Below are 21,730 nucleotides of genomic sequence, written 5' to 3'. Positions count from 1 at the left end.
TTTGTCTTTTTAGAGACCCCCATCCCCAAACCATTTCAACCACAATCTTCCCACAAGATTATGTGTGTTTTTAAGGATGTGTTTTTTTTTTTTTTCTGTAAAAGCTTCCCTTATTTAAACCTCAAAAAGCCCTAAGACTACAGCTGGGCTCCACCCATTTGGACAGGATTTCAGAAGCCCCAGCAGATTTAAAACGGCCAAATAACACCCTATAGCAGTGGTGCCCAACCTGCTGCCTAAGAGCCGCATGTGACCCCAGATGAGTATAAATGCAGCCCAACACAAAATTGTTTTTACAAAAAAAATTACACTTGGCAAACGCATGCGGGTGAGTATTTGACAGGGTCTCTTTACTGGACTTTTTTATAAGTTCTATCTTCCCAAAGAAAAATCTCCCAGCAGCATCTATATTTGTGGACAACTATTGTCAAGGATGACGCACGCGAAGGGCAAAATGAAAACTAAACTATATGAACACCTTCAATTCATTGAATTGCTACTCCATCCATTGAACCAGATATTGGTGTATTGGTTTATCAAAAAATGGTGTCAAATATCGCACTAGTTTTTGGCTTTGCTTGCCCTTCCCTTTTTTTTTTTTGGGGGGGGTCCCCAACCTGCACTGCCACAGTTCAACCAACAGGGTGCCCACACCCCTTCTCTCAAGATGCCACCAATTCCACACACCCTTTCCATGGAGGGGGTTGACTTCTGAGCGGCTGATCTCTAGTGACAGGGAGGTTGGGGACCGCTGATCAGTGGTAATTGTGATCTGCCTGACTTTTTCTGCTCATCATTGTCATTACATTTTGTGTGGCCCAAGACAATTCATCTTCTTGCAATGTGACCCAAGGTCAAAAGGTTGGACACCCCTGAACTAGTACCCCCCCCCCCCCACTCCTACATAAGGTTGCGTATGGAGGGAAGAGGTGAAGGAGCTTGACCAGCACAATCCTTAATTGGAAGAGGAAAGGGCTATGAAGTGTAAGGAAGAGGCCTGTACTAGGGAATTAACTTTGCTGAAGTCCTTATATTCGCTAGCAAACTCACGGGCACATTGCAAGCAATAAACATGTGAAAGAATGGAAAGAAAGGTGGTCCTTATCCCAAGCACCTTCTCATTCTGGAAATGGCATAATCTTTGTTGTAGGCTTGCCAGAGTGGGTATATAATTTTTGCATTGAAGTTTTCATGCAGTACATTTTAAGAGGTGAATTTTCAGAAGCAATAAATTGTACATGGGCTAATGCTGATAACATGTAGGATTTACTATTATGGAATACATTTGCAATATATTGGTGACAGTGGAGTTGATTTTACTAAAACTGGAACACTCAGAATCTGGTGCAGCTGTGCATGGAAGCCAAGTCGCTTCTAACGTGAAAAATGGAACAAGTTCCCCCACAATCAGGGTTTTTCGTCAGCAAAAACAATAATAAATGTATGACCGGGTAGCATAAAAAGTATTTTAATATTTCTTACCATGAAAAAACATGGCACAGGTAAAACATGAGCTCCACCTGAACAATTGAAAAACTTCAAACGAAAAAATAATGTAACATAAGGGCTGTATAAAAAGTACAATAACGATGGATGTGCAGAAGCAGACACAACTATTACTGACACTGTACAATATAACAGTGGAGGTATAGTCCAGTTGCTTCTAACGTTGGCTTGTTTAACCACTTGGGATCCGCGCTATTGCCAAATGAAGGCATTAGCGCGGACCTAATTTTCCGGGACTACGTCTATTGACGTCCCGTGTACGAGCGGCCTGCACGCCCCCTGAGGGGCGCGCGCGGCGCACTCTGATCGGCCAGTCCATGAGACTCGCCTGATCACCGATCCGTGCAAGGGGTCGATCCCGACCCCTTATCACGTGATCAGCTGTCAGCCAATGACAGCTGATCATGTGATAGAACGGAGCCGGTAATTGGCTATTATTCCTCCTCGCGCTGACAGCGCGAGGAGAAAAAAAAAAGCCGATCACCGGCGGCCGTGATCGGGACATCAGTCCCGATCACGGCCAGCAATACAAGCGACCACCTGCCCCCTGCCAGTGCCCACCTGCCGCCTGCAGTGCCATCCTGAATAAAAGTCAGTGCCACCCACAGTGCCCACAATCTGCCTCAAAGGTGCTGCACCCCAGTGCTGCCCAGCAGTGCCACCTATCAGTGCCCATCAGTCCCATCTATCAGTGGTACCTATCTGTGCCCAACGGTGCCGCCTTAACTATGCCTATCAGTGCCGCCTAATCAGCGCACTTCAATGAAGGAGAAAAATGACCCGTTTGCAAAATTTTATAACTAACTATTAAAACATGATTTTTTTTTTTTTTTGCATCTTTTTTTGTTTGTTTAGCAAAAAATAAAACTCCGAGCTGTAACTAAATACCACCAAAAGAAAGCTCTATTTGTGGGAAAAAAAATGATAAATTTCATTTGGGTACAGTGTTGTATGACCGCAATTGTCATTCAAAGTGCATCAGCGCTGAAAATTGGTCTGGGACTGAGGGGTGTTTAAGTGCCCAGTAAGCAAGTGGTTAATGAAGCTTTGACAAAAAACCTGGAAGCTGATTGGTTTGTATGCAGAGCTGCACCCACTTTTGTATGCTCCACTCTTAGTAAATCAACTCGTGTTTCTGCTACCATAAAACTGATGCTGAATATACCTGATCCAGTAAGGTTTTAGGTCTTATTAATTTTATGGCTTGCAAGGTTTTCCTAATCTGCTTGGCTGTTTTCACACTGTAAAACATACTATGCATTTTAAATGCATTGAGTTAAAATGGATCGCAACATATCCAAGGTAAATGGCTTTTTTATTTATTTATTTTTTCTAAGAATGTCATTGAGTTCCAGTGCTATTCACTGATTAAGTAGCCAGCACCCACCAATGTCATTTAACAACCAGTGGGAACTAAACTTATGCCTTGCTTTTCTTCTCCCCCCCCCCCCCCCCCCCCCCCAGTGTCTTGTGCAGGAGATGCTACCACCAGAGGGGGAGCTGGAAAGACTGGGCAGGACTACTGGGAGCACATTGGCTCCAAGTATGTGAAGGAGGAGGGGGGGTGGCCTGGCAGACTCTTCCACAGGAAGGAAGCAGAGGAGCTGAAGTATCGTGACCACCATGGGGGGAGAGAGAATCGACCGGCTGCCCAGTAAAATGGCTGCAGAAATCTCCCTCAATGGAGTTTGCAGCCATTTTAACTGTGGGCAGCTGAAGCTGCTGCCTCTTTACTTCCTGAATTTACAGGCACACCTGTAGCGCTCATTGGCCCTCTTATGACTCACTCCCCCCACTTCCTGAGAGGAAGAACTGTGCATGTCATAAGCCTAGGCTAATGGCCAGACAAACAGGAAGTGGGCTGCATAAGATATTTATTTTATTTTTACTATCCAATGTTAAAACAAGGGCAGGAGATTTAATAGAGGGAAAGATGAAAAAATGTCTGACGTTCCACCTTAACATCAGCTTTTTTGCCATGTGACCCCAAAAATGCACCCTTGATGCGTTTTGTGGTGCCTTTTTCCATTGACTTAAATGAAAGGTGCACCTTTGAAAACCGCACCAAAGAAGTAGCAGGCAGGACTTTTCAAACCACAGCACAGTGATGTGAAGGATAGGATTTAAAGGGGAATCGTTTTGATACGGTTTTATTGCTTTTTTTTTTTTTTTTTTTTCCTTCCACTCAGTGTAAATCAATTTAATTGCTATGGGACCACCTCGGCTTTCAGCTCAGCGTCCCTTCCAACAATCACATCATAGTGGTAATTTTTTTTTTTTTTTTTTTTTTTGTTATTGGGAGTGTTAGTACCAGACTTACTATTTTTTCATATTAATCTTCTAATCCCTCTCTGTCACACATTCCCATTTTCTTCATCCTCTTTTCCCCTGACCCCCCCCCCCCCCCACCTGCCTATCTGTGGACCACCTTTTCCTATTTTTTCCATACGTACTTTAATTTCTATCTAGTTAGTACCTTGTAGTGTCTTGACTGTGCCTATTTAGGGCTTCCTCAACCCCTCTAAGATGAGCCATTTCTTCCTAAAATCTACCCAGCTCTTCCACTTCCCTATAATTGGGGTAATATTCTGCTCTTCCCAGCTACTTCTCAGACATTCCATTTTATAGGTCTTTTCTACCGAATCCACCCATTCCCACATTGACGGGGCTTCCTTCTCTTGCCATTTCTTCGGTATTAATTTTTTACCTGTATTCAGCAAATGGGGGATCACCGATTCCTTATATTGTCTGAGCCCAATTCTTGTCCCATGGAATAGCACTACCCAGGGGTCAGCCTTCACCTCTTTGCCTGTAATCTCTTTAATGTGGGCTATAATTTGGTTCCAATAGGATTTTATTTTTGGACAACTCCACCACAAATGTGCCATCGTGCCCACCTCTCTACATCCTCTCCAACATTCCCTAGCACCATCCTGCTGAAATTTGCTTTTCCTCTCTGGGGTATAATACCATCTCATCAAACATTTAGCGCTCATTTCCGCCGTTCTAGCGTCTACCGCCGAGCCATGCACTAATTTAAATATTTTCCTTACTATTGTGTTTTCTGGTTGTGATCCTAATTCCCTCTCCCATTTTTTGATGTACGCAGGTACCCCCAGCTCTACTCCCTCTAGCAACGTTCTGTACCATCTCGAAACAATTTTCTTTGATGTCTTTAATGTACATAGTTGTTCCAAAGGGGTCAGATCTTTTCTGCTTTTCTATCCCGTACAGGGAGTTTTTTAATAAAACTTGAAAGCTGAGCGTACCTCCACTCATCAATTATCATCATCTCTTTTTTTTGTGCCAACTCGTGATATGGTGCTAATCTCTCCCCTTTCATTACATCTTTTAATTTTACCTCCTCTCTAACCCAATTTCCTCCTATTTCCTGACACCCTGGTAAGAAAAAATTATTATTCTTTAATGCTATAAGTGGTGAATTGTATTTTCCGTTAAATTGCCTATATATCTTATCCCAAGTCCGCAATGTGTTTTGTGTAATATTATTCCCTTCCAAAAATACCCTTCTCTCAAATGGAGGATTCCAAATTTTCCTTATCTAATTTTGTTCTACATAAATCGTGTTCCAATCTCACCCATCTTTTCTCTGTATTATCTCTTATACTCCATTCACTCACTCTAGACACTACAACAGCTTCATAATAAGTCTGCGCATCTGGCACTGCTACTCCACCCCTGTTCTTTGGTTGTCGAAGTGTCGCTTGGGCCACCCTAGCTTTTTTATTTTTCCAGACGAATTTCATTAGTATAGATTTTAATTTTGACAAGTAAACATTGGGCAGAGAAATAGGGAGCATCTGAAACCTGTATAAGATCTTAGGAAATATTATCATCTTTAATGAATTTATTCTTCCCAGCCATGATAATGCCCTATAGCTACACCTTTTACATTCTGCCTGTATCTCGTCCAGTAACGGGATATAATTACAGCGGTACATTTTTCTCTCTGTTTTTGCTAATTTTATCCCCAAATACTTAAGCTCACTCTTCCACGGTAGTTTCCAATTTTGTTGTACCTTTTGTGCCTCTCGCTTGTTCATGTTAATATTCATTATCTCCGATTTTGACCTATTTATTTTAAAATTAGAGACCTCCCCGTATTGGTCAAGTAGCTTAAATAATTTAGGCATCGATGTCTTTGGGTTATTCAGGTATATTAAGATATCGTCCGCAAACGCGGAGTATTTATATTCAACTTTTTCCACTTTCACCCCTTCTATCCCAGGATCCTCTCTTATTGCTGCCAGGAGTGGCTCTAAGGAGAGCACAAACAGGAGGGGTGAAAGCGGACAGCCCTGCCTTGTACCCCTCTCCATTTCAAAAGGCTCCGACACATACCCATTAACTTTTATACATGTCTTTGGGTGCTCGTACAGTACCTTTATCCTCTGTAACATCTTAGATCCTAGCCCCATCTCCTCTAATGTCTTAAACAGAAACCCCCAGTCTACTCTGTCGAAGGCTTTCTGTGCGTCCAACGACAGAAGCAGACTGGGGGTTCCACCCTGTCGCATCCTTTGAAGCAGGAGGAGTGTCTTTATTCCGTTATCTTTACCCTCTCGTCCCCCTATGAAGCCCGTCTGGTCTGGGTGAACCAGTGAGGTCATTAACCCCTTCATTCGCTCTGCTAGTATTTTAGCATAAAGCTTTGTATCCGCGTTTAACAGCGAAATCGGCCTGTAGCTGGTACACTGTGTAGGATCTTTGCCCTCCTTCTGTATTAGAGTAATTGTAGCCCTTAAATCTTCATTACTTATTCTATATTCTTCTCCTAGGCCGTTCATATACCGACACAATTGAGGAACAAGGGCCTCTCTGAATGTTTTGTAATATAATGTTGTGAAACCGTCTGGTCCCGGGGATTTTCCTGGTGCTGATTTTAATAGTGCTCTAACTATTTCATCTTCCGAAATTGGCCTTTCAAGTATATCCCTTTCCGTGGGGGTGATTTTAGTCAGAGTAGTTTTCCCCAGAAATTCCCTGATCTTCTGCTCTTTATCTCCGTGTTTGACCTTTTTATTGCTGTCTGCAAATATCTGTTCAAAGTATAGTCTGAAAGTTTCTGCTATATCTTTGGTAGTATAGAGCACTTTTTCCATTTTTATTCTTAATTTCCCCAATAAAATTTTTCCCTTTTTTCTTTAACATTCTGGCTAAAAACTTACTTGATTTATCTCCCCATAGATATTGTTCATTGGCCAACCCTTTAAATGCCTTCGCAGCTTCCTGGTCCAAAAGGTCTTTCAGCTCCATCCTTACCGTTAATAACTTTTTAAATACCAGGTCTTTTTGGGGCAGACTTTTTTTTTTTATGGTCTTGTTCTAAACAATGTATCTCTCTCATTAATTTATTGATTTTTTTCGGCTCTCGTTCTTTTCTTTTTAGCTTGTAAAGATATCAGTATTCCCCTTATATAGGCCTTATGTGCATCCCACAACGTGTTTCTTTTAATTCCCTCAGTATCATTAAATGTAAAATATTGATCGATCTCACTCGCAATTTTTATCCTATCCTCCTCCCTAAGCAGTAGCTCTTCATTCAGCCACCATCCAGAGAAGTTCCTCCCTATCCTTGAGATGTTTAGGGATAGTTTTACCGGGGCGTGGTCTGAAAGAGTCATCACTTCTATCCCTGAATCCATCACATATTCCAGTAGCCTATGGTCTAAGAATATGTAGTCTATGCGTGAATACGTCCCATGGACTGATGAATAAAAGGAATAATCACGTGACAGCGGATTCTTTGCTCTCCATACATCCACTAATTGGTTGTTATATAGCTTTGAAACTATATTTTTGTGTGCTGAGCTTCTCATCTTTTTAACCTCCGAAGAACTATCTACTTCCGGGTTGAGGCCGAAGTTCAAATCTCCCATCATAATTACATAACCTGCTTTAAAGTCCATAAGTTTATATAATATCTTATTTAAGAAACTAATTGGGTTACTATTAGGAGCATAAATATTTACTAAAGTACACTCCAATTCCTCTAATGTACCCTTTAGGAACAAATATCTTCCCTCTGCATCACACATTTTTTCCTTTAACTGAAACCTTATTCTTTTGGAGAACCCTATCGCTACCCCTCTAATTCTGGCTGAAATAGTATCACTATAGAACCAGACCGGGTAGTTATTGGAATATAATCTAATGTTTGATGCGAGGGAGATATGAGTCTCCTGTAGAGCTATAACGTCGGCCTCATAGCGCTTCAGTTCTGCTAGAATCTTATGTCTTTTTATTGGGGTGGTTTTATTGCTTTTAACCGCAAAAGTGCACACGTGTAAAGGTCCCTTTTGATTCAATCCATGTCTTTTCTGTTCTAGTGGTGCTCTATTGGCCAGCTGAATGGTATAGTGAAGGATCCTGTGATTCCCAAATCCCCTAGAACTCCACAAAAGACTCCAGCAAACATCAAACAAGGTAATTGACCAATATGTTATGTATAAAAAGTTTATTTTTAATTTTTTTTGCTTGCTCTAAAACGGAACTGAACAATCATGTGACTGCTCAGTTCTGTCTGCTTGGAGTGGGAAGCAATGATTGTCAGTCAACACTCTGCTCTGTCCCTCCAGCGCTCATTGGAGTAATGGGCAGGAGAGGGGATGGGCACAGCTGCCTGCACACTGAGAGCAGGCACGATCAGTCCTTCAGACTACTGGATGGATCCTTCCAGACTCTGGAGCAGCCCTATGGCATCAGTTGATGGCTATAAGCTGACTCTGGGTCACAGGAAATAGGCCATACTTCGATTTTAAACATAAGCTGTAGTCTAGGCTGTTGATCCAGATCTAATACAATGGTTTTCAGAGGCTTCAACAATTTCTTGTGACAGATTCTCTTTAAACCAAGTTCCGGTGGTGCTTTGTTCAACTTCTAAATGCTTCTGTTTTAAATGCAAAAGAGAAGGATGGAGGCAAATGAGCTGATGTATTTTGCTAAACATGAAGCCAAAGCAAATGTATTATCAGTACACACTCTTATGCCGTGTACACACGAGTGGATTTTCCATCGGAAAAATCTTGGATGGTTTTTCTGACAGAATTCCGCTCAAGCTTGGCTTGCATACACACTGTCACAAGTTCGGAACTTTCGACCAACAAGAATGCAGTGACGTACAAAAACTGACGAGCCGAGAAAATTAAGTTCAATGCTTCCGAGCATGTGTCGGAATTTACGATCAAAACTTTTTCCGTCCGAAAAATTGAAAACCTGCTCTCAATCTTTTGCTGGTGGGAATTCAGCCAGCAAAAGTCTGATGGAGCATACACACGGTTGCATTTTCCGACCAAAAGCTCTCATCGGTCTTTTGCTGGTCGAATTTCGATCGTGTATGGGGCATAAGTCCTGGTTTTGGAGGGGATGGAAGGCACTGACCATCCCAACTTTCAGCATGAGGTCTAATATCAAAAACGAATAAACAGTTTGGATAAAAGAACCTACCACTAACAGTGCGTCAAAATAGTGAAACAACTGAAATTGTTGATGGGTTGCCTTGGTCAATCTGATGGGTTTTTTTGTGATCCAAAACTGGTTAAAATCGCTTGAGAATTGGCATGTCTACAGAATTGCACTCTACGCTTTCTTAGATTTTAGAAAAATTATGTCCTTTTTTTCTTAATGTAACATGATCTTTTCACAATTCTTTTAATTAAAAGAAAAATCTTAGAACATGATTTCACCTGTGCCTTCCCTTTCAGATCCTCATATTGACCACAGTACTGATCACTCGTGCCACTCCACTTGCCCAGCAAAGCAGTGTGACATACCACATAATTCTGGGTATGAAAGGGCATGTGACGAACTCCCCTCTCTCCTATATGACAGGGGGCTCAATTCACTAAGAGGTTAGTACTGCATAAATCTTTGTTTAAAATAACTTGTGCAGGATTTTGTTTCGAACAGGCAAGTCACTAAAACTTGCATTAAATACTACATGCCTTATTTTGCAGTACTTGCCACAATTTTTTATTTTACCGCTGACAGGTGAATGTAAACACATGAGCCGGGACACTAATTAAAAAAAAAAAAAAAAAAAAAAAAAAAAAAAATGCACGCGAGATCCTCCACAATCCATAACAGGCCCTTCAGGTCTAGCATGAATTTTCGAGGTGGATGCAATGCCAAAAAAATGGCATGAGGCTTTCCCCCAAAACCATACCAGGCCACATGCCCTCAACAGACAACCTCCTGAGAAAGCTTGTCCCCGTTTTTGATGAGGATAAAGCCCAGAGTGTTGGGGGGGGGGGGGGGGTCGTTATCAGAATTTGAAAACCCTCTTTAACAATGAGGAGTTCCACAGATGCTGATGTATTTACTGCCTGTTTTTAATCAGGTAAGTGCCACATAAAGATGGTGATTGATATTTTCATTCTTGCATGTGACCTTTTGGATAAAACAAGTTGCAAAATCCAAATATTGCATGCAATATTGCATTGTGAATTTGATCCAAGGATTGGTGAGTGATCAATAGAAGTCCATACTGTACTTACCCCAAGTCCAAGTAACTAGGACTAGGTGGTGGAGATGCCAGAAGTCAAAGCCTGAATAAATAGGAAGCCAGCACACCACAAGATTATAAGTAACGACCTCAATTTTCAACATAAGATGTTTTTTTTAAAACCTCCTATGCAACCATTCTTATATGGGTGATAGAATCCTGGTTTGTTTAAATGCTGAAAGCCTTCAAATCCATATCTGGCCCCATTTCTATGCAATTATTGGCAGATTTGGTATAGGCAATGGCTTCATTGCATGAATCGGACTACTATATCACTCTATCCAAAGTCCTGAATCTGCAGGAATGGTTTGATAGTTCTCTTATGTTCACACAGCTCCTTTCTTATACCATCGGGTTGTTACGCCACCTTCAGGAGAGGACTAGGCAGAACATGTTAAAATGTTATAACAAAACTAGAACTTTCTAGTTCCGCCCAAGGGGCAGTCCCTTGGGTAACAACCCCCCAGCCTGCTCCTGCAGCCTCAGGGTTTTTTTTTTTTTTCTTTCTTTCTTTTTTTTTGGGTCGGCCACGACTGATGTCTGCGTCAGTGTGCTGGGCAAGCAGCCACCCCATACTGATCGGAGACTGGGTGTGTGAATTGAATGTCCCCTAGCTCTTCAGGACTGGTACGTACAGCTCTCCCTGCCTCAGTGGGGCTGAGCATTCCCTGGGAGGTCGATTTCAAGGGTCCCTCACCTCCCTCTCTTCTCTCCCCATCTAACCCCCCCCCCCCCCCCGTGGGGGATGCTGCATGGGCTGCTGAGCGGTGTATGTGACAGACAAGGGCTCCCCAGGGGGCTCTCACCTGGCGTGGGGACTGCTCTGGGTAGCTGTCCCCTGGATGTCTGTAGGTCTCTCCCCTGGGTGTCTGGAGGCTGTCTGCTGATCACTGTAGTGCTGTTTACCACCATTTCTCTGCCTGTTTTTTCACTGTCCCTCATGGCATAGTGTTCAGCGGCCATTTGTGGTGTGACCAGGGAGCAGCATGCGCTGACTTCATTTTACTGTAGTCCGGCGGCCATTTTCCCGGTGATTATGTCCTTTATACTGGACACTCAGCGGTCATTTTATTAAAGCCTGAACACGTTTTCCTGCTTCAGCGCTGTACAGTGGAGCTTAGCACAATGCAGTTTTGTCTCAAGCATCTGGGCGCTGACACAGGCACACCTAGCTGGACGGCGCAGAGTTTCTTCCCCCTAAATCCAGGCAATTGCAACCGGCTCACCTGCAGACAGTGCAGTGCCTCTGGACGCTTTGTCAGGGGTTCTTAAAGAGGAAGTAAACCCTGATGGGTTTACTTCCTTTCATTCCCTGCAAAGGTAAAGCGTAATGGACTACTATGCATCGCATAGTAGCCCATTATGTGTCACTTACCTGACACAGGAGCCAGCGAAGTCACCAATGTCCCCTGTAGTCCGGCGCATCCATCTCCTCGGTGGGTCTCGCCGCTCCGCCGCTGTCATTTGGCGAAGCCACGTGACGCCACTCCCGCGCATGGGAGCTGCCACACGCGCGGCACATCACCATTGATGGATGCCACGCTCGGTGCGCCTACGCGTCACTGTCTATGACGCATGCGCCGTAGACAGCGGTGCCTGTCTTTCGGCAAATATCTCCTAAACCGTGTAGGTTTAGGAGATATTTCTTAAACCTACAGGTAAGCCTTAATCTAGGCTTACCTGTAGGTCAAAGTGTGTTGTAAGGGTTTACAACCACTTTAATACGTTTGTTGCCAAGATGGAGGTGGTGTGTGGGCGCAAAGGTGGTAAAAAATGGCCGGTCCACCGGGGAGAGCTCTGATGCAGGCTAGGGCACCGCTGAGGCGGTGACCCCTGCTGTTTTCAGATGACGCTGACCAGAACAGTGAGGATAATTCCCCGTCCGGGTCCGTGAGCGACAAATCGCTTGTTGGAGTGCTTATCACAGCTGTGCGTGATACCCTGAAAATTCAGGAGCCAGCAGATCCCTCTGCTGATGTAATGGTCCCTTTTTCGAAGCCAGCCCGTACACCTAAGGTGTTTCCGTATCTGACTTGTTTCGATAAGTTCATATACAAGGAATGGGGTCGACCCCAACGGACCTTCTGTCCCCCAAATACATGGCTGTGCGATAACCCTTTGAGGAAAGCCTTCTCAAAAAATGTCCGGCTCCTCCGGTCGTGGACACCCCAGTAGCCAGATTAAAGTAACCACAATCCTGGTAGAGGGGACTTCTGCCTTTAAGGATCCCACGGACAGGAAGGCCGAGGCAGTGGCTCGTTCCTTGTTTACGGTTGTGGGGTCAGTAATGCGACCAGTACTGGCATCTGCACTTGTGTCGCAGACGCTTGCTGAGTGGGCAAAACTTTTGCTCCACAAATTGGGGGAGCAACAGGCTTCTCCTGTCTGCGTGGAACTAGCAGACCAGTTAGTGCAAGGCCTTAAGTACGTTTGTGACGCAGCCCTGGATACTCTCACTCTGTTATTCAGGGCTTCAGTGTCAGCAGTGGTGCTGAGGCGCCTGACTTGGCTAAAATGCTGGTCGGCTGACCAGGCATCTAAAAAAAAAAAAAAGCCCTGACAGATTCACCCTTGGCGAGCAGCTCTTTGGAGCCTCATTGGATGACATTATTAAAAATGCCAAAGGTGGTAAGGGTACACTACTCCCACAGGCCAGGAAGGCTAAGGAGCCACGCCGTCGGCAAGGGCCCTCATTTTTCGCTCAAACAACTTTTTTTTTTTGTCTGCCCGGGGCTACGGCTAAACGTCTACAGCTCGACAGGACAACCACCTGGAGGAAAAAAACGTCCCTGCAACCACAAGCCTGTGAGCAAAAGTGGTAACGCATGAAGGTTTGCCCATGCCCGTAACTCGGATGGGTAGCTTTCGTGAGTCTACTGCCCGGTGGGCCTCTTGGCTGTCCGACCAATGGGTCTGCAATCTGATTTCCTCCACCTACAACAGGGATATGTAATTAGTGGACCTCCAGCTGTTCCAGAACTACAAGTCCCATGAGGCATAGCAAGACTGACAGCCACAAGCATGACACCTAGAGGCAGAGGCATGATGGGACTTGTAGTTTTGCAACAGCTGGAGGTCCACTAATTGCATATCCCTGGCCTACAAGATGGAGTTCCTCTCTTGGCCGCCAAACAGATTCTTCCCCTCCAGCTCGCCAGGAGGCCCTAATGGGGGCAGTAAGGGACCTGCTGAGTTGCGGGGTAATGGTACCTGTTCCGGAATGATTCCAGGGGTTCTACTCCAATCTGTAGTCCCCAAGAAGGAAGGGGTACGTCCAATCTTGGACCTAAAAGCCCTCAATTACTTTGTAAAAGTACAGAGGTTCAGAATGGAATTGGTTCGCTCAGTAGTCTCTGCACTCCATCAAGGGGACTCCCTGGCGTCTTTGGACATCCAGGATATGTACCTGCACGTACCCATATACCTTCGGCATCAAATTTCTGCGATTTGCAGTTGGGGAAGCCCACTAACAGTTTGTGGCTCTCCCCATTTTGATTTGGCATCAGCCCCCCCCCGAGTGTTTACCAAGGTATTGGCTCTTGTTTTGGCATTGCTGTGACAACGCTGGATTGTGATCGTAGGTTACCTAGACTATCTCCTCCTGAAAGTATCTTCTGCCTCAGAATTGGAGGAGGATGTGGTGATGCAGACCCTGTAGGAATTTGGGTGGTTGTTGAACCTAAGAAAGTCCGTGATTGTACCGACTCAGCGCTTGGAGTACCTAGGCCTACTGCTGGACTCCATGGAAGTGTTTCTCCCTTCAGACAAGCTGCAGACTCTCAGAGCCATGGTAAAACTGAACCGCAGGTCATCGCTGCGCTTCTGCAAGTCCTGGGACTCATGGTGGCCTCCTTCGAAGCAGTACTGTATGCCCAGTTTCACACCAGAGTCTTTCAGAAGGAGATCTTGACAAAATGGGACAAATCTCCATTATCCCTGGATCAGCAGATTCAGGTGAGCCAGTTAGTCAGGGACTCCCTGCTCTGGTGGCTGAGGTCCCCAGCACTTCGGTCCGGAAAGTCGTTCCTACCTCCTACATTGGACAGTGATCACAACGGACACCAGCTTAACCAGCTGGGGTAGAGTAATGAGTTCAGTCGACCCAGGGCCTCTGGTCAGAGGAGTCGCTCAGGCAATGCCTCTCCACATGGTCGATAAGACTTTGAGGGTGTCCGATCAGGATCCAGTCAGACAATGCCACCATGGTGGCATATGTCAATCAAGGAGGTATTTGTCTGCTATGGCTCCCTTTCAGAAATCAGACTCATTTTTTCGGTGGCTGGTCTGGGGAAAAAAAAGCATGGTGGTCTCGTCAGCCACCATTTCCAGGTGGCTCAGACAGATTGTAGTACAGGCCTATGCCTATGCCCCCCTTTCCAGTTACGGCCCACTCCACCAGGGCAATTGGAACATCTTGGGCCTTCGGACATCAAGTGTCTGTCGCTCAAGTGTGTAAAGCAGCAACTTGGTCTTCTGTTCACACCTTTACAAAATTCTACAAGGTAGATGTCGGTGCACCGGCTGATGCCTGTTTTGGCCGCAAAGTTTTGCAGGCGGCTGTGTAATTGCAATTGTCCCGATGGTATAAGAAAGGAATGATGAATGTATGAAAATAGTGTTTTTATTTTTTTGTACTCGCTGTAAAATCCTTTTTTCTCTGTAGTTCACCGACTGACACAGTACCTTATGACGTACTGAGGCTGCAGGAGCAGGCTGGGGGGTTGTTACCTAAGGGACTGCCCCTTGGGCAGAACTAAAGTTCTAGTTATAACATTTTAACATGTTCTGCCTAGTCCTCTCCTGAAGGTGGCGTAACAACCCGATGGTATAAGAAGCTGTCAGTCAGTGGACTACAGAGGATTTTTTTTGTACTCACCATAAAATCCTTATCTCTTTCCACTTCCTTTCCAGCCTGACACACATCTGTGCTGCCCCCTATCCTCTACTGTATGAACATTTTACTGAGCCACTAGATGACCACATTAGAAGGCCTACCCACTCATTCAGGAATAGTAAAACATCACTATATGAAGTCACTTCTCCCTCTGCTGCATAAAGGACCTCAAAACTAGCATATTGGTGATATTTATAATACCCCATTACTGCCCAAAGTGTTAAAGGGATTTTAAAGACGTGTGTATATGTATATGTGTGTATATATATATATATATATATATATATATATATATATATATATATATATATATATATATATATATATATATATATATATATATATATATAATATTTTTTTTTTTTTTTTTTTTTTTTTTAATAATATTTTTTTTTTTATCACAAACCTATTTATACTTGCCTGCTCTGTGTTGTTGCACCGGCGCTCCTGCCTCCCTCCTGCAGGGTGCCCCCATAGCGGACCACTGCTCTGTGTGTCTGTTCAGTGTGGCTCAGCTCTGCCCCCGCTCTCTCCTCCATTGGATCACTGGCTGTGATTGACCAGTGACCACTTTATTTAATGTCAATTTATACAAGTACGGGAAGCAGACATTTCCTTGTTGGATCCAGTAGAGTAGGAAGAAGCCCTGGAGGCTCCAAAGCTGCTCTCTCCCCGTCTCAGGAAGTTACCCACTCAGAGCTAACACCTAAGAATAGTTACATTTTGCCCATTCTACTCCCCGGATATTGGAACTGCCCAGACATACAGCTGGCTCCACTGAGTTCATTCATGATCAAATGGGTTGTCCAGTTCCCCTAGATCTGAAGCTGTTTCTAATGTTCACTGGTAAAACCCCAGTATACAGTCATTGCAATGTCAGAACGACTATTTATTTTCAATACTATGGCAATGTGTTGGCTAGCAAACTCCATTCCACCTGTTGAAAAATGGCTTGATCTAGTTAAGTTATTTACTATCTAACTTGTTTACCCCATATGGGACAACCCCCTGGAATTTGCTTTTGTCTGGTCCTTTTGGATGCCTGTTACCTCAACTTTCTGGTATTAAAACTGCTGAGTGTTCCCCTAGTGCAAACACTTGCATAGTAGAAGTTGCATAGGTTGAAAAAAGACAATGTCCATCAAGTCCAACCTAGTATGTGTGTGTGTTTATATGTCAGCATTACATAGTATATCCCTGTATGTTGTGGTTGTTCAGGTGTTTTTAATAGCTTTTTTAAAACTATCGATGCTCCCCACTGAGACCACCGCCTGCATCCTTGCTGCTCTTACAATAAAAGAACCCTCTACATAATTTAAGGTTAATCCTTTTTTTTTTTTCTTCTAATTTTAGTGAGTGGCCACGTGTCTTGTTAAACTCCCTTCCACAAAAAAGTCTTATCCCTATTGTGAGGTCGCCAGTATGGTATTTATAAATTGAAATTGTACCCCCTCTTGTGTCTCCTTACCAGAGAGTTCAGTGCTCGCAACCTTTCCTCCATGACTAATATCCTCCAGACCCTTTAGTTTAGTTGCCTTTCTTTATACTCTCCATTTCCAGTACATCCTTCCTGAGGACTGGTGCCCAGAACTGGACAGCATACTCTAGGTGCGGCCAGACCAGAGTCTTGTAGCGCAAGAGAATTCTCGTTTAATCTCTGGAGTTGATCCCTTTTTTTTTTTTTTTTTTTTTAATGCATGCCAAAATTCTGTTTGCTTTATCAGCAGCTTGGCATTGCATGCCATTTCTGAGCCTGTCATTGATGTTTCACTAATCTATATTTAATAGATCCCTAAAATTGATGTGCCGCAACTAATTATAGTGCAATAAATATAAAACTTGGCTACTTGACAGAACATATTAAATATGCATAAATGAAGTGCAGCGCTGCTGTCAACATAAACATTATATATGTGTAAATACTATTTCTCCAATAAGACCTATTTACACCTAAAATAGATCAAGTTTGTTAAAGCAGCGATGCACTTAATTTATGTATACTTCTCTATCTTTATTGGTTTCCTTAGGTCTTACTTGATGCATGATTCGTACCTTGTAGGATAAAGCTCTCTGTTAATGGGACTTCTACCTCCATGAGGGTTTGCACATACCAATATGTATTGTGCAACTCATCAATAATTTAGCTTGAATAATAAAAAAAAAATTAAATAAACAACCTTAATTTACATGGTTCTACTAACATTTTGGAGCCCTTTGAAAAATGAGGCCCAAAAACCTCATTAGAATGCCATTTAAGTATAATGGGGACATTCTTTGGTCTGCTGGCTTTACCCACCAGAGTTGTTTTGCTTTTTGACAGTCAGCTTTAAATTAGAATCTGTACCCTGTGAAAGCTCTAACTTAAGTTAAAAAGTACTTAAAGCATTTTGGGTGGACAAAGAGGTAATGTTTATATTCTAACTCAAGGACACTGGTCAGGAGCTGACCCCCTACCCATCCTGGGTATGTAACAGACCTTTTTCAAGTGGGCGCTATTCTTTTATGTATTGCTATTGAGGAGCCAATATGTTTGTGACCAGGCTTTCCTATATCTTATTAGTAGAAACAATCTTGCATATACCTGCTCCATTTGTGCTTTGCTGGAAGGAATTCATTCTTCCACTATTACAAATCGGAGTGTATGTGGGACTCCACTACAAGGTACACTGCAATGAATGATTGATGAACCCCTTTGGTGCAAAAGGCCAGGTTGGGTAGAGGAAAATTTCTGTGTAACTATGCATTCAATTAAGTTTTTCACACTGTTGGGAGACGTTGCTGTAAGATGAGTGTTCCTGTGATCTTCTATCAACAGCCGGCAGGGTGACAGGCTGGATACCCTTATCCTTGTAGTCTCCCCAGTCCGACCATTGAGTGTGTGCAGGTCGCAGCTAGGGCTCTGCAGGCCACGACATACCTCAGCTCCAGAGGTGGTCAGAGAGCTTTTATGCTCCGGGGCATACATATGACTGGGCTACTGATGTCTGTGTCACAGTATGCCGAGGCTAGTAGCCTTCCCTGTACTGATCAGGAGTAGGTCTAGGAGTAGGCCCCCCTTACCCACTCTCTTCTCCCCTGTCCCTATCTTCCCTCCCTCCTCCAAGGGGGATGCTGCATGTGACTGCTGAGCTGTGTGTGTGTACCCATACAGGGGATCTGAAGGCTCTCACCTGGATTTGGGGGGGGGGGGGGGGGGGCTGGCTGGATAGCGGTGGTCCTGGGTCCTGTTTTTTTATCTGGAGCTGCCTGTGAGGGTCTGCTGTGGTCTTGGGCAGCGCTGTGTATTTTTCACCTCATGGCATGGTCGACTGCCATTTTAGGTGTGGGCAGGGCAGCATGGCTTGCTGGGCTTCAGTGGCCATTTTCAGAGTGATTTCCTATTCAGGACACTGACGGCCATTTTCTGGAAGCCTGAACACGTTGTCAGTGTTTTCTAGCAGCAGCATAGCTCATGTGCTCTCACAGCCATTTTCCTGTGTTTTTCCTGTCTGTACTGGACGCTGGGCGGCCATTTTATTGAAGCCTGAGCATATTTCTAGATCGTTTACCGATCATTCCAGCAGCTGCCACCGACAGTTTTGGTTTCCTCTGCACTTGGGGGCACTCAGGGACTACAGGCACCACTTGTGGACAGCGCAGAACTCCTCAGGGTGGTGAGTCCGGCGGGAATGAGCCCCTCAGTCAGCAACAGCAGGGAGGGTGGGACTGTCACTGTCCTAAGTCCTCTTTGGGTGGCAGAAAGGGTAGGGTCAGCATGGCTTCCGAAACTAGTTTCTTCCTTCAAAATCCAGGCAATTGCAACCGGTTTTACCTGCAGACTGTGCAGTGCCCATGGACACACTGATGGCGGTCCTCAATTAGTTTGTTGCTAAGATGGAGGCGGTGTGTGGGAAGACGGGTGCCATAAGGCGGGTTCTGTCCTCCTCCATGGCTGCTTTCACCACCTCCCCTCCTCCTAGGTGTCCAAAAGGGTCTGGGCACATGGGGTGATTGGGGGGGGGGGGGTGTCCCTGCACAGCTCTCACTCTTGTGAGTTTGGCTGGAAGGGAGGGTGATTGAGTCATAAGGGGGCCAATGAGAGCTGGGGGTGGGGTCTGTGTAAATCCAGGAAGTGAACAGGCAGCAGATTCAGCTGGCCAGTTAAAATGGCTGCAGCCAGACTTGGTGGAGGGAGGTTTCTACAGCATGTTTGACAAGTTGTGTGTGTACATACATGCATACATACATACATACATACATGCATACATTTTAGTGGTTGAAGGTAAGCTTCGGAATGGTAAATGGTTTTATTACAAATTGTGTTCCTCTTTAACCTCAACCACAAATATAGCTTTCTTTTGGTGGTATTTGATCAACTAATCTTTTTCCTCAGTTTAGGCCTATATGTATATTTTTGGTGGAAAAAAAAATGCAGTAAGTGTATATTGAATGGTTTGCGCAAAAGTTAGAACGTCTACAAAACAGGGGATCGATTTTATGGCATTTTTATTATAAAAAAAATTCTGTCTCTGCCGGTTGGCTATGCCAACCAGTATGAACAGGGAGAGTCCCACCCCTCAGATCCCTCCCTGCTCTATAAAGTGGATGGTTTTACATATGAAGGAAACTCCTTCATAATAACCTCTGTTATGTGATCAGCTAGCTAACAGCATTGTGTTTGTTTACAGACAGGATTACCTACAGCAGAGACTTCCTCCTTCAGCTCTCAGGCATGTCTATGTGCAAACAGAAGCCAAAATATTTGCCGGACCTCCCAGTTATCCTTGAACATCCAGTAAGTGTCCCTGTGCTTTCCTGCTGGTTTCCATTTTCAGTTTAAAATATGTAATGGCTTTGCAGTGTTGATTCTCTGGTGTCAAAGGTCTCTAGGTCACTGAACAAAAACAAACATGCAGCTTTGGACTTAACTTTGCTGGCTGCATGCTTTTCTGGTCAGTGTCTTGCATATATTAAAGGGGGTTAAAAAAAAAAAAATTCTGCCTTTACATCTTAAGGCCCCTTTCACACGGGATGGATCAGTAATTATCCACCCTGTGATGATCCGCTTGTTCAGTGGGGATCGCTCCGTTGTTCCCGCTGAGCCGGCGGCGGACAGGGCGGTCTCTGCACACTATGCAGGGACCGCCCTGTCAGCTCTCTGCTCTCCTCTATATGGGGGATCGGATGAGCACGGACTGTCTGTCCGTCTGCAGAGCGGATCGGATGTACACGGATAGAAAAATAGGATTTTCCTCCGTCTGCAGAATCGGACAATAGCGGAGGCGGACAATAGCAGGTGTCTGTTGTATGTTCATCCGCAGACACCCGCTATCCCATAGGGATGCATGTATGTCCGTATTTCATCCGCAAACGGATGGATGAAATGCGGACATAATGTCCGCATGTGTGAAAGGGGCCTAATGCATGAAGATAAAAAGCCTTCTGTGTGTAGCAGCCCACCTAATATTTACCTGAGGTCCCTCTCTAATGATGTACATGAATGTCTCAGCCGTCCGAAATTCTCGCTCCCTGATTGGTTGACACACTGTGTGTGTGTGTGTGTGCTGACGGAGGGGGCCCTTTACAATCACTTTAAAGTAAATCTGTGCCCAGATGCCTGAGTATTTACGTATTCCGAGCAACAGTAAACATACTTTAAGACAAGCTCTCATTCCCCTCCTGTTTGTATAGAGATTGTGGCGAAAACTTAGTTTTCAAAGTTCACAACATGCAGGAATTTTAAAGCTTATGGCCTTCAGAACGGCCATCCTCTTGTGCTATTGTGCCTATCTTCCTCTGTTTTATCTTTCAAAGGATACTGTTGGGTCTTCTCCAGCTCTAGCAATTGTCTGGTGACTAGGAATATAATACACAAGTCTGCAATTGTGTTTTAGGCTTTTGTAGTAAGGCTTACAAAAGTTTCTTTGGGAGGGAGATATTTAATATTGATCTAAAAGTTGTATATCCATTTTACAAAGCTTCTTAACTTTGGAACATTTACACCAAATATGTTGAAGGGAACAAAGTTGGTTGCACCCTCTAAAACAATTAGTCGGAATGAACTTTGTTATACCTGTCTGTCATGTACCAGCAGACAAGTAGCTCATGATTGTTTTTGCTTTTATGAGACCAGGACATTGGTTGAGCCTTTGGCAGCTGCTGTCCATATTTCCAACTTGAATAAGACCCTACGAGTCCCAATGGCTTAGTTCCTGGTCTTTAATGTTTTTAGTGGCCCTGTTTAAGCTTTCATCCTTCCTGGTAGAAGTGGCTCTGCAGCATGCAGTAGCTGCGGTGGGAGTCTGCCAACCTGTGGGTAAAGTATTTGCTTCAATTCTAGAGAAGCAGATGCAGGGGATCCTGCCATAAGACAGTTCTTGAAAAACTGCTTTCCCCAGTGAGCACCATGTTTATCCACATGAGATGGGTCCTATGGCTCAAATGTTGGTCGGCAGAAATTCCTGCTAAGAGCCAATCAAGATGCTCCCCTTTGAGGGCGAACACTTGTTTGGACCGTCCATGGATGTCTATCCAGGAGGTAACTGAGAAAAAGTTGATTTGAACCTGCATTGGGTTTGCTGCGTTCAATGCAGTCCATTTTTGCCACGTTTACAAGTTCCATTCCAGAGCTGGTCAAATCAATATCCTGATGGTGCCGGACAAATGTACAGATTCAGATGCTGGATACCAGGAAATCCTTCCTTCCAAGTAATTGGTAGGTCTTCATGACAGAGGCCAGCCTGTCAGCCTGGGGATGTGTTCTAAAGCACCTCCTTCATTCAGGGTATGCGGTTGTCAGAGCAGAGGAGGTTTCTGAGCAACCCGCT

At 44.3% G+C, this 21,730-nt stretch overlaps 1 protein-coding gene across 6 annotated transcripts in view; it reads left to right on the top strand.

Moving 5' to 3' along the window:
• CUNH8orf88 (chromosome unknown C8orf88 homolog) overlaps window positions 1-21,730 on the top strand; it is a 114,482-nt gene that overhangs the window by 31,177 nt on the left and 61,575 nt on the right. For all 6 annotated transcript variants that reach the window (XM_077493002.1, XM_077493003.1, XM_077493001.1 and 3 more), the window contains exons 5-7: window positions 7,857-7,953; window positions 9,231-9,377; window positions 19,592-19,698. In XM_077493002.1, the coding sequence (XP_077349128.1) occupies window positions 7,857-7,953; window positions 9,231-9,377; window positions 19,592-19,698 (351 nt within the window). The remainder of the gene's footprint in view (window positions 1-7,856; window positions 7,954-9,230; window positions 9,378-19,591; window positions 19,699-21,730) is intronic.

The sequence above is a fragment of the Lithobates pipiens genome, unplaced genomic scaffold, assembly GCF_037356315.1.
Source record: "Lithobates pipiens isolate NorthernLeopardFrog02 unplaced genomic scaffold, aLitPip1_a1.2 Scaffold_19, whole genome shotgun sequence".
Classification (NCBI taxonomy): domain Eukaryota; kingdom Metazoa; phylum Chordata; class Amphibia; order Anura; family Ranidae; genus Lithobates; species Lithobates pipiens.
This window is presented reverse-complemented; position numbering and strand designations above follow the sequence as displayed.